This window comes from Peromyscus californicus, unplaced genomic scaffold (assembly GCF_007827085.1).
Source record: "Peromyscus californicus insignis strain IS unplaced genomic scaffold, ASM782708v3 Scaffold_9__1_contigs__length_137607984, whole genome shotgun sequence".
NCBI classification, from domain to species: Eukaryota; Metazoa; Chordata; class Mammalia; order Rodentia; family Cricetidae; genus Peromyscus; species Peromyscus californicus.
In genome coordinates this window covers 113723088-113737133 of record NW_026294617.1, presented here as the reverse complement: position 1 = coordinate 113737133, position 14046 = coordinate 113723088, and the positions used below count along the sequence as shown (strand labels likewise).

Here is a 14046-nt window from a genome sequence, read left to right as displayed (position 1 = left end):
TACCTGCTGCTTAAACTATTGATATTTAACTGCTGTTTAAATATTGAAATGACTGACATACACAAAAATACAGACCCTGAGGTTCCCGTATGTTTCCATTATGCTATTATTATAATTTACTATGTGCAAACCAGCCAAGGATTTTCATTAAAGCTATTCTGAAATAGAAGACCACTCACAGTGCAGCATAACTGTAAAGCTGAGGCACACAGACAAGTGCCTGGGCAGGGCAAGTTCTTCAGCTGTGAGACCCTAACCCATTATTTAAACCAGGTCCCACAAGGCAGTGCCTTGTCAAGAGCATCAGGATGACTGTAACAGACTCAAAGTCTCTGTTCCGTATTTAGACCTCCCAAAACCATCTGCTTCCCGAGGGCCAGTGGGGGATTCTGATCGGTGTTCCCGTTTGGAAATGCTAAGTTAAGCATGTTCCTTTCCGTACCTCTTTTGCATTTGTTCAGTGAAAGGTCAACTGTGGAAGACCAAGAAATGAAAAGATGAGTGAAATAGACTTTAACCATTACCATTGTGTGTGTGTGTGTGTGTGTGTGTGTGTGTGCGCTGCCCCCACAGGCCAGGCCAGAACTACACTGACTTGCCTGCACTGGGCCTGATAGTAAACATAGGCTCAGGGCTGCAGAGAGAGCCCTGAAAATCTGGCCACTGAATCTGCAAGTGGGCAGAAAGCCCCAGAGGTAATATTCTGTCCCCATGTAAACTAAGTCCATGCTGCTTCATGGTGACAAACGATAGTAGGAGAAGAATAAACACTGATCTTTTAGGTCCCACTAGGAATTCAATCCCCACTTAGCTCTCCCCAGAGTCCCAGGCAAGGGGAATTCTAATTGACGTCAGCTGCTTCAAGGGAAGGGATACCATGACCTTAAACTTGGCCCCAGGTCCACTCTCACATCCAGGAACAGAGCCAGAGGGTTCTCCTGGCAACTGCCTGACGTGCTAAATGGCAGGCCTAGCCACTGAGGGAATCCTGACCTGCACCAGGGACAAATCCCCCACTGCAGGAAGCATACAAACCAGAGAGATTAGCAGTTCGCCCAGATGATGCTGGCCTATCCCCTCAGCCCTGAGAGCAGAAAATGGGTTCTAAATCCTGCTCTGCAGAAGCTGCAGCTCCTGCTCTGCCTCTGCTCTGCAGACAAAGAGAGAGTACTCTAAGTCAAAGGAAAAAAGGGAAGGTATGACCCTCCAGAAAAAATGCAGTACACTGGGTCTCCATGTGAACAATTTTACCTCAGTCAAGATGCCTTTTATGGATACTTGTTTGTAAAACACAAATTAAATATTAGTTTGAAAGTCAACATAAACAATCACTCTTTAAAAGGCTCTGTAATAAAAGTCACAGCCATTCTCCATCCTCAGCCAAAATCAGGGCTCTTGCTCTTGGAAGAGCAGGAAGGGTTCCTGACCACTCTCCCAATAGCTCGTCCCTACCCACCCTTCTCATCCCATGTGGGGTGCTAGCCTAGCTATGAACCCTGTTCCAACACACCTCTTGCTGGCCTCCTTCCCGCTGCAGATACAACAGCACTGACCCAGATCATCTGCACATCTGCCCCTTACCCATCCACCTCTCACTCCAAGTTTCCAGGAACACACCTTGCCACCATACAAAAATGTTTGTGTCAGTTTATGCTGTTATTTGCTAGCCAGAAGTCTATTCTGCAGCTTTTTCATATACTAAAACAACATAGGGACTAAGTCAAACATCAGACAACCTGCTGCACTTTCTAAGTTCTTCCTATGTTGGGTTTTTTCTGGTGCCCACACGTCACCAGACTCCTCTTCTACAGCTCTTAACAAATTACACACTAACACCCATGGTGTGCTTCATAGCCTTGAAGAAAAAGGTGGCACCCTGAAAGTCATAAACTTCTCAAAGAGTTCTAGTCCACTACTGGGCACAAGTTGGGTCCCAGCTAGTTTTTTGTTTTGCTTTGTTTTGTCTTGCTTTAGCTCAAAGAACCCAGTGGACACTGTCTCAGAAACTACTGCTATTTAGAAGATGAGAAAGAGTTTGTGTATTGAGTTAGCTATACTTACAAATGTAGGCCATGGCCTTTAGTTAGTTTAATCAGTGCTTTGATGTGTCTATCTTTGGGCAAACATTGTTTCCTGCCACAGTCTGTCCTTGCAGGGCAGCAACCAGCCATTACTCACAAGTGAATAACCATTTATACCACAGGTATACGCCCATCTATTATGTTGAATGTCCAAACTGAGCAGCCACACTAATATCTGGATACATAATTTTAAAACAGCATCATGAACAACAATAAAACACAACCCAACTTTCAGAAGTCCAAAGAAAAATGATTTTCTTCCTCAAACGCCTCTGACAAGAAAACACACTCTTCACAATTTATCTGCAGAATATGAATTTCCACTCTAATCAGACAATTTAACTTAGGGAAGAGAGCAGGGCTCCTTTCACATCCCCACCATCCCTTTGTCTAGCTTGGGAAACCACAAAGGGAGGCTTGCTTGTGTTTCTAAGTCCCCAGTCCAAATGGCACCCTCCAGGAAGACACAGCAGGATGCTTCCTGTCACTTCTAACCTCTTCAAAATGAAATGTACATTTAAAAAGAAGAAATACCAATTAATCATATATATATATATATATGTGAATGTGTATATCACACATTATATATTAATCATATATATATAATCATTATATATATACATATATATCCATCCATATATGGATGAATATCCAGATTGCCAATAACCAGGACATCACTAGATCTGGGGGTAAACTCAAATAAGCAAACCATGAGCAAATTGTGGCAGATGTCAGGACTACTCTTCCCTACACAGAAAATCCTTTTTATAATAAAAAGCGCAAAAGAGATACAAGAAAGGTAAGGGCAGCAAACACTGTATACAACATTTGCAAATACGATATTTGCCATTTGCTTTGTTTTGAGTTCTTACTGATCTTCTGTACTTAATATGGAATTACACACATGTGCACACATGTACCCATAAACATGTGAAATACACACACACACACACACACACACACACACACACACACACACGCCACAATCACATATATATGAGAACACACACAAAAAAAAAAGAAAAGCAAACACCCTAGAGTCAGGTTTCTTTTCTTTTCTTTTTCTTTGGTTTTTCGAGACAGGGTTTCTCTGTGTAGCTTTGGAGCCTGTCCTGGAACTCACTCTGTAGACCAGGGTGGCATCTAACCTACAGAGATCCGTCTGCCTCTGCCTCCCAAGTGCTGGGATTAAAGGCGTGCGCCACCACTGCCTGGCTTCAGGCCTTTGTCTCCCTGAAACACACTTGTGTCCCCGTCATGTTTCCTCACAGCTTTCCACTACCTGGTCCTTGCCAGAAGAAAGGTCATTCTCTCCTTTCTTCTCTGAATTCTTCCACGTGTTTTCTTTTAAAATGGCAATCAGAATTATATGAAGGATACTTTATCATGAAAATTTTCAAGTATAAACAAAATTGACTTTGCTGATTCAATTATCCAAACAAATAAACTCTTAGTTAAAATATAAATATCTGGCCGGCTCAGCTGTCCAAATAAAGTAAAATCTCAGAATACAACAACCATACACCATAAAACATTACCAAGACCCCTCTTTCCAGAAGCCTTGATAGGAGAGGCTTTCTGGACTTTGGAGTATTTGCAGGGACTTTATTGGTTGACTATTCTTTATCCAAAACCCTGAAAGCTGACATGTTCTGGTTTCTTGAATATTTGGATGGTCCCCTCTTAGAAGGCTTCAGATTTGGGAGGATTCTAGATTCCAAGTTATAGCTATTTCACTTTTATTCCAAAACATGAAGAAAAGCTTCACGATTTTCTTGATCAGTATGTCCTGCTCTTCTTTGCCAATTTGCTCGTGTGTAAACTTATGTTCAGAAAGTCATGTGTTGGAGTTTGTTCCTTTCTGTAGCTGCTGCGGTCTGAACACTTAGGTCTCCCCCAGATTCCTCTATTGAAATCTAATACCCAATATGAGAGACTCAGGAAGGCTGCATGAAAGCGACTCCACAGCTCTTGTAAATGGAATCAGTGTCTATAGACTGAGGCCCCTGCCCTCAGCTTCTCCCCTGTAAGGACACAGGGGAAGCCATTGTCTGTGAACCAGGGAACAAGCCCTAACCAGGAAACATTAAATCTGCCAACACAATGATCTCAAACTTCTCAGGCACTGGTATTATGAAAAATAGATTTCTGTTGCTTACAAAAGAGTTGGCTTTGGATAATTTTGTATAGCAGCCTAGGCATACAAAGACATTGGCTTTCTAGTGAATTAAACATAAAAATGTTTTCTCCCCTTTACCTAAATGTTAGAATAAGTCCTTTTTACCCACCTTATTTGCCACTATTATTTTATCTTTATATTCACAACAAAACAGAGTAGTGACTCCTACAAAGATACCTACTGGAGGTTCTACAAGATCCTGCCTTCATTACAAAATACAAATATCCCTCCATGAAAAGCTGTATACCGTATACCTATTTCTGTACTGACTACCAGGCTTTTCTCCCCTCATATAAACTTATAGGTAATTGATTACTGATTTCAACACATCTTCATATCTCTGTCCTGAAAATTACTAAAATGTCACCTGGAATCTCTGTAGAGGAGCCAAGTGTGCTCTTTATGGAATCAAGCAGTGACGGCCCTGAGGCTACATAAAGGATTAGGTCTCAGGGATAAAACCTCAGGAGCCCAGTTCTTCCACAATTTTCCTGTGTTTTCTTCTAGGACAGGCTAATCAAACAGAGATGACTGAGCCATCCCAGAAAACACATTACCCTAAACATTTATTGTATGTTTCGTTCTAACTATAATTATCACCTCCATGAACACCTACTGGGCTCATCAGTGAATTTAACATGAAATCTTCATTGGAAGCTGCATATTATCGTGTGAAAGGGAGGAAAAATAAACCTAATAAAATATCATGTCATTTATTCTTATTGGGTAACAAATAAATGTAATCATAAAGATATTATCCAATGCTTACACATGATCATCAAAGTGTAGAAGGCAATTATAATCAAGTTTTAAGATCATTTTGCTGCTATGGATTCTTAGCTAGTATTTAAAAACTAATTTTATTTCATCGTATTTTCAGAGTTTCAGCCCTGGAGAAAGCCAAGCACCACCATGTCTTTGTATCATTAGGAGGAGATAAGACAACACTCCATGGGATAATATGGAAGCTGGGGCTTACTCTGGGGTGCACAGGGTAGGTTTATGGCTTGATTTAGTGACAATAGCCCAATTCATGGTTACTGCCAATAGAACAAATGCCTTCTGCTGTCTAACACTGAAACTGCTCACCAAAAATAAACTATGCATGATGTCAAGTTCTTGGGGCCGGGTATCCTGAAGGACTTTTCAATCAGCAAAGGTCTATTCTGATACTCTAGGAAGCACATCACTGTGCTAACAGTCACATTCAAATAAGCTCTTCAAGAATGATAGCAAAAGCATATGAATACTCTGAAGATGAAAAACACAAGTGTATATGAAACACTTTCAATGTCTCCTTTCTTCCAAATAGTCCGCCTTGAAATGTTTTTCCCTTGCCAAGTTAAAAATATTTAAAAAAAAATAAACATTTTTAGCTTCACTGAAAATAAAAGCCTATACACTCAGCAAACTCCATAAACAGTATATCAAACTCTCTAGGTATTAGATGCTCTGTTTATAATAAGATTGAATTTTTATGACACAAGAGTAACATCCTTACAACAAATACATCTCTTTCTAAGAAAAGTGATGGAGCAAAAGCATCTAGGAAGTAAACCCTAGGCGCAAGACAGCGGAGGAAGGAGCCCACACCAGCCTCCTTAGTCAAGTCAGTGCTTCTCCCACTTTAGTGTGGAGCAGGACTCAGAGGACTTAATCAAAACATAGACCCCTGGGCCTGACCCCAGGGACTCAGAGCCTGAGAATTGACATTTGAACACATTCCCTGGTGCTGACGAGAGGATGCAGCCTGGGGATCATCCTCAAAGCACCACTCACTCTGTTTCACTTGGACACAGCTACCACCTCTGTGTGAGGTTGAGGACACGTTGTCTAACCTTGCCTTGTGGTAGGGTTTCTGCTGACAAAAAACTGCCAATTAGTTATACCTACAGCAACAAGGTAGTACATCACTTTTGAGATCACAGTAACTCAATCTTGTAGACAATTAGTGAAAATAAAAATATTTCTAGGCACAGACAATGTCCTTAATCCCTTAAGGATGCCCAGATTCAACAGTAAAAGCAGATGATATGTAAGGTGTCTAAAGGCTCACTGGTAGGTAGGATCTTTGACTGACTGTTCTATATAGTGGTTGGTGTACCTTGGCCTCCATGGTTGGGCCTTACCTGTGACTGGGGCATCGATATCCAGCAAGTTTTTTTCCTGTCGAAGAATCGAAGCACCCTCTGTTATTATTCTCAAGGCGACACTTTCTTCCAGCCTGCCCTCCTTCATGAGATGTGCTTTTAAGATATCCACACGAGGCTTCCCGTCATTATCAAACACTTCCTTTGCTGTCAGCCGGTGACTTGGCGGAAATGGAACAGCTGAAAGAAGAGAAGTCCAAAGGTTACTACTACATTAACCCAAGCACAGCCACAATGGGCTGCCGACCCCCGAGTAGCCACTCCATCACTAACCAGCTAATGCTGTCTTTAATACATTCTCCAATTAAAACGCAATCAGGGTCTGTCAAGAATTAAAGGCTGCCTTCTTCCTTTGATTTGAGAAATAATTAGTGGCCATGGAAAAGGGGCTTATGATTCTTCTCAGTCAATACTATTGTTTACATATGAAAGATCCTGATTGAGTTTATTTAATCTTTAAGGAGAAAACTTCCTGTTAGGCAATCACCAATTCCATAAATGAAAACAGATTCTAAACATACGTTTGAAATCCACCACAGCAGAGATGGTTTTGCTCTGCTGGGACCAATGCAAGGGATAAGGCAACTCAACACTTTTGTCTGTTCCAACTGAAGTCCCGTCTCTGAGTCCAAGCCCTACTATCAGCTACTCACCATTACAGGAAAGAACGGAAGTTTTAAAGCAAAAGACACAAAATGAACTGAAACTTGAGCAGGAAGGTCAAATTTACATTTGAAATTATGTCAACAACTCAACCCATAACATGTCTGCCACATAAGCTTGAAGATCGGGGTTCAATCCCCAATACATATTTCCAAAAGGCCACGCACAGTGGTGATTCATGCTTGAAATTCCAGCGCTGGGGAGGCAGATTCTGGGATTTCGTGGTGACTGTCCAGCCACCTTAGCCTAACCTGTGTGTCTCAGGTCCCAGTGAGAGACTAAATCTCAATATGCAAGACTGAGAGCCTCCTGAGGAACAACACATACACACACACACACACACACACACACACACACACACACACACACACCACATCACGGACACACACGACATTATGAAGAGTGAGGCAGGAACTAGTGTCGTAGCTCAATAGATACAGTACATGCAGTGTAGGCATGAGGACCCACACTAGGATTCCCTAGTATCCACAGAAAAAGCCAGGCTTGATCATTCACCTGCAGGAGGTGACAAAGAGAAAGGCAGATCCTTGGAGCTCAAAGGCCAGCCAATCTAGCCAAAGGGCAAGCTCTGGGTTCAGTGAGTGATAATATCTCTCAAAACAGTAAGGTGAAGGGGGACAGAAGACCCTGGCATTGGCCTTCGGCTCCCTCAAGCATGTGTACACATATGCACCCACATGCACACTGCATACACAGATACAAATATGAACACACACATATATACATAAACACATTTTTAAAAGGAAGACACAATATAAAGTCAGACAAAAACAATCAGGAAAACATCATGAAGACAAATATTATGATTGCTTAGGTAAAAGAAGCAAACAAAAACCCCAGTCCCTCTTCCATCCATCCTGTGTATTTGTACAGTGAACATTTCTCTGATAGTGACCTTCATCCTAACATCTGTTGAATACCCACCACATGCTCTCTCTGCCATCATGGATTCACCAAGCTCCTATAGGGGTCAGGACATTCAAAGATCCACTGTCAGAGATGGGCATCATGAATTCTAATAAGCAGGCCATGAGCTGCTTTAAAAACTCATTACTTGTCTATTTCATACAAGAATGCATCCATTGGACAACTCAGGTCCATTGGCATCATCAACAGAACTTGCCTGTGCCACACCCACTATGCCATATTTCTAAGAGCATCTTCATTAGGACCCTTCTCTCAGCAAAAACACTTGATTTCCAAACAAATAAACAAGAGAACTGTTCTCCTACTGTACAATATACTGCCTCAAAGAAAAAAGTCTCATGTAGATACACGACAAGAAATGTGTGCAATCTAACAGCATACTCTTGCTACCAGGATGAAATTGTAAAAACTTTACAAAAATAAAAAAAAAAAAAAAGAACAACGACCAGGAAATAAACTTTTCCATGTGGATGCAGTCATGGCTTTCCTCACAGTCTAACCATCACACACATCTCACAGAGCCGGAGCAATGAAGAGTCAGCAACAAACTCCATGGATGACCAGGAGGCTTTTGTGCCCAGACCAGTGATCATGGGTATAAACCTTAGCTCTGAACTCTCAGCTCTACGACCTTGGAAAAGTTAAATAACCTCCTCTGGCTTCAGTTACCTTGCCTGTACAGTGGGATTATGTCCATCTGCAAAGTGTTATAATAACTAAAGTAAATAGTAAAAATGGCAACTAACAGCTACAGCACTGCTATTCTATGCCAGGCACTGTGGGGGTAATAAAATCAGACACAGTGGGAAAACTATAAGACTAATAAAGCATATGTACATGTGTTTAAGTACAAACTCATGGAGTCCCCAGAACATTAATATGTGGGAGAGAACTGAGGTTCAAGAGTATTAAGCACTTTGCCCAAGATAATCACCTAGTGATTTATGTGTAAACTGACTTTAAACCTAAGCAGTCTGATGCCAGGATACTCATGTTAACAATAACTACACTACCCCCAAAAAAAGTACTCAAGACAACACATACTCATTAAAAAACAATCAGTAGATCATGTTTCAGAACTGAAATTCTGAGGTAAGAGGTGCCTCTTATAGATCAACAGTTTTCCTGTGACAAAACAGTCTTTATTTTCAAAGGGATATATTGAGCTGTTCTGTAACAGGCAAAGCAGGATGTCAGTGCATAATCATTCCTCATAGAAGGGAGAAAAGGAGGATATTAGGTCATGGAGCTTAGAAATCCTGTTGCCATTGGTTCCTGGCCCTCGCCAATATTTCTTGCCTGAATGTTTGTTAGGAAAATGTGGAGGGCCAGGGAGATAGTTCCAGCAGAGCCTGGAAAAAGCCTGAGTTTGATCAGGAGCACCAGGCAGGCACTCCTTCATGGGAGGATCCATTAGATTCACTGGTCTGCCCGCCAGCCTTTCAGTGAACTGCAATCCGTGAGCTCCAAGTCCCAGTGATAGAATTCTTATCTAAAATGACAATGTGACCAGTTCCTAAGGAATGACACCAGAAGTTGAACTCTGCCCTCCACAGGCACTCAAATATGTGCACACATCCAGGAATAAAGAAAGCACAGAGACATTGCAATGGCCACATTTCTTTTTTGAGACAGCATCTCACTATGTAGCCATGCTTGTCTCAAATTTACAGACATCTGTCAGCCCCTGTCTCCCGAATGCTAAGAGTATGTGCCATGACACACAGCAATTTTTATCTTTTATAACCTGAGACTTCATGCATGTTTTGAGGTTCACAGATATCTTTCTTACCATTTCTCAAAGTTAATTAGTCATAAGTCAAAGGGACATCTGATAGATGGAAGGGTGTAGAAGGGGAAACGTCAAAAAGATCCTTGGCATTATGGGCAAGAGCTGGTTTTTAAAATAAATATCATTTCCCAAGGTGCAAGTTAGGCGATTGTAAAGGTTTAAGTGGTTCTGTGAAGCTGTCACACAAGATGGATAGGCACACAGGAGGGAAGGAGGGAGCCCATCAGGTGGAGGAAAGTGATGACCTCATTAAACTAATGTAGAGCAAAGGACTCAACCTGAAAGCTGCAAAACATCTAAGATGAGGCACAAAGGAAGAAAACCTTGGACAGTCTCCTCTTCAGAATTTGACTTTCTCTCAGACCTCAGACCTGGGCTCTCTCCATAGCCAAGACCAGGGCAACAACAGATTTTCCACACTTCAAAAATTGCAACATTTTTACAATTTATCTATTATTTGTGTGTGTGCACCCGTGTGTGCATGTGCTCTCGAATGCATGTGCACACCCATACACTCACAAAAGTCCAAGGACAGCTTTGTGGAGTGGGATCTCTCCTTCATTCTACATGGGTTTGAACTCAGGTTACCCTGCTTGGGCAGCAAGTGCAGTTAGCTACAGGGCTTGGCTGAAGTAAAGCTACCCTTTCTGAGATTTAGGTGCTGTTTCCGAACAAACAGTATCAGCAGGAGGAGGAGGGAGAGGAAAACAGCCAATAGGAGATCCCGTTTCCCATTGGCTGAGAGGAACATTGATATGCCCTGGCCTCTCAGCAGGTCAGACAGATGGCAAGGCCTGTAGGAGGCAAGCTGGGCTGCCAGGATGCCAATAATGATACGCAGAGAGGCTGAAGGCCAAGGAGAAGTTTTCCAGAACAAAAATAAAGAGTGGACTAATATTTGTGTATTTGTGCACCTTTTGGCTTCACAGGAAAAAAATACCAGCCTTCCAAAGGTCACATTTATTTGCTTTCTCTCTTCACCTAGAGCCCTACATGGAGACCCGTGCCAAATGTTGAGTAAAAACTATTTGGACCAAAGAACCCCATGTGCTTGGAAAATATTTTTTTCCCCATTAACTCATTGTGAAAGTGTCTGTGCTTAACATAATAAACTTGGAGTTCTCCTTCCTTCCTTTACTTTGAATATTGCAGTCAAGTGCTTTCTCTGATACGGGTTAGACCTAGAGAAGCAAAGTTTCTGAATGCTACTAAAACTTAATCAACAGCTACTGTGACCAAGCTAGGCCTTTCTGAGACAATTTATTTTTATTTTTATTTTTATTTATTTATTTATTTTTGGTTTTTCTAGACAGGGTTTCTCTGTGTAGCTTTGGAGCCTATCCTGGAACTCCTTCTGTAGCCCAGGCTGGCCTCAAACTCACAGAGATCCACCTGCTTCTACCTCCTGAGTGCTGGGATTAAAGGCGTGCGCCACCATGTCCAGCAACCATTTTCTTATACTTGCCTTAAATACAGAATAATCTTATAATACATCTTAGAAACATGCTCCAGAGAAATGAGAACATTCAGCTTTCTCTAACTTCACCATATCTTTAAATTAATAACATGACAAATACTAGGTAAAACGTGGGATGAGGGATGACGCAACTCTTCCATGACTAAGATAAAATTGCTTTTAAGAACAATTTTGTGGACTGGGGTCATGTTCTCCCGTCACAGACGGAGGGGGCCTGGCAGGCCCACCTCCAGTGGACAAAAGATGTAAGAGTTTCTTTTCCATGCGACAATTCCACCAGAGTTCAGCTGTACGATAGGGAGAAATGTTTTCAGTATTGGCATCTATTGAAGCTGCTGTCAGTTTTGCATTCACTAGCAAGAAACAGTAAGCCAGAAGATTCAGTAGCAAGAGTGCTCACAGCCCCGGGTCCAGCTGATTACAAGGACCACACCTCAAAAATATCCACCAGTTTCTTCCCGAGTTTGGAATTAACTGGATCCTAAACAAACCTCTATTGGGTATCAGTAGCCATTTGCAATCTCTTGCTTCTTGTCCAATCCTGGTACCTACACTTTCTGTTTCTCATGTGTGAGGCAATTCACCCACTGAAGGGATCCCCACTATGCTACAGGAAACATCTAAGAATCGCTGTTATGGTAACAACTTCACTGGAAAGAGGGATGGGTTTCTGTTGCGGGTCTTCTATCTGGAAAAGTTCACAAAATGGCGACAAGAGAAAATCATGGATTTAAGAGAACTTTCTGTCCAGTGACTTTTGAACCCTTAAGTGGTATCACACCTGAAAACCCAAACACCACAAACTCCCAAAGGATAAAGGGCCTAACCCCAGCGAGCTTGCTTGCTTCTCTACTCCCACAGCAAAATCCTAAGGATGTTGAAGTTGAAGATGTGACTGACTCTGCAGTTAAGAGTACTTGCTGCTCATCCAGAGCACCAGAGTTCAGTGCTCGGAATGCACACTGAGCATCCCACAACTGCCTGCAACTTCAGCCCCAGAGGATCTGATTCCCTTTTCTTGAAGATGGTGCATGAAGGCATTGCATATAGAGACAAGCAGGTCCACACACATACACATAAATAATAAAACAAAACTCCTTAGGCTTCTACTCTATTCTCATTTTTATGTATAGAACATATGAACTTACTTATCTTTAGTTCTTGTAGGCAGGTATTGCTGTACCCAGACATTTTGCATCCTAAGCACAGGCTCCATCTCCAAGCGAACTAGTTACCCTTTGTTTACAGATCATTAAAGCAAACTAGAAGATGTTCATTCAACACTGACTCACTAATACTAAACAAGAGTAAAGTAAAATACAAACACAGGATGAGTTTATCCATCATCAAAAGGTTACTCAGTGGTCAAACCAGTAATGTCATCAAGGCATTCTGATTTCTACATCAGTCTCTTGACCTTGAGATGGGCGTTGCTTACCATGGTACTGATAGTCATAGGTGGTTGGAGAGTGGAACCAAGACATGCTGGAAATCTATAAGAAGCCCCGTATTTAGAAGATATAGCATGTGTTTGTGTGCATTTATCTTAGATACTTTCCCATCACTGTGATAAAACACTCTGGCAAAGCAAATTAAGGGAGAAAGGTTTTATTATTTGGGCTTACAATTATAAAGGGATGCAGTCCGTCTTGGCTGGGAAAACAGAGCAGAGTGTGTGTGTGTGTGTGTAAGATCTCATTAATATTCATATTTATTTAATATTAATGTTTATTTAATAACGTAAATATAATTCATTGCTAAAATCCATCCTCCCTATTTCTTCTTACTTTTTAAAAATTCAGCTACTAGAACATACAAAATTACATACCACACGCACAAACACTAAATGTATTTGTACGCATTCCTCTCACATATTTTCTTCTTGCTCTCCCTCCTTTTCAGGATTACAAATCATATGCAGAGCTCTTAGATAACTTAGAGGCACTATTTTTGTACGAGAATCCCTAGAAATAATAGTATGAAGGCCAGATTGAGACCCACTGGTCTACACCATCAGCAAAAACATATAGAATGCCAGCTTCCTTTGTCTCCCCACATTTACTCCTGCTGCTAACAAACACCATGACAGTGGATGAAAGAGAGCAGGTGAGGTGTCATTGCAAGTCCAGACACGTTTGTCTCATCCCTCTCTAAAATCAGAACATGCACATGAAGAGCCCTTGTCCCATAATTCATGGGGTGACTCTGCAAAAGGGCTGTCAAAGATACTTAGGTCAGTGCATGCTAAGAAAACAGCTTAAGGATATCACATGTCCGACACAACTTAAAACACATTCTGGCCTGACTTCCTTAGACTGGCACTCCAATCTTTTGGGCATCGGTGTGTATGTCACCAACCTCTGTTCTAATCAAAGGCTGGCAGAATAGAAAGACAGGGCTATCAAGGGGACATGGGAAGGGCAGGTCACATTTCCTACTTGCTCAGTCATCAATCCAATGCACCTGACAAAGTCAAGTTGCTCTCAGAGCCAGCTTCCCCTCTTCCAAGAGCTTACTCAGACACAGAAGGTAAGAAAACAGGCGAAGAACTACACTCACATGGGCAGGCAGGTTTGTGACCTTTGAGTCTTTTCTCCCTAACCCCTAAACAACCTTACAATGTCAACTGCAAACAGGACATTCTTTAAGAAACATGAAAACTGGCCACTGTGTTTGTACTTGTTTTTTAAACTTTGCTTAAACTTTGAACCTGGTTATAAATTATACCCTTTGGGCAATGCAACTTCCAAAGTCAA

The 14046-nt window shown here is 41.6% G+C and overlaps 1 protein-coding gene across 3 annotated transcripts in view; it reads right to left on the bottom strand.

Moving 5' to 3' along the window:
- Window positions 1-14046, bottom strand: part of Ppp3ca (protein phosphatase 3 catalytic subunit alpha) — a 291020-nt gene that overhangs the window by 143545 nt on the left and 133429 nt on the right. For all 3 annotated transcript variants that reach the window (XM_052731090.1, XM_052731091.1, XM_052731092.1), the window contains exon 2: window positions 6390-6590. In XM_052731090.1, the coding sequence (XP_052587050.1) occupies window positions 6390-6590 (201 nt within the window). The remainder of the gene's footprint in view (window positions 1-6389; window positions 6591-14046) is intronic.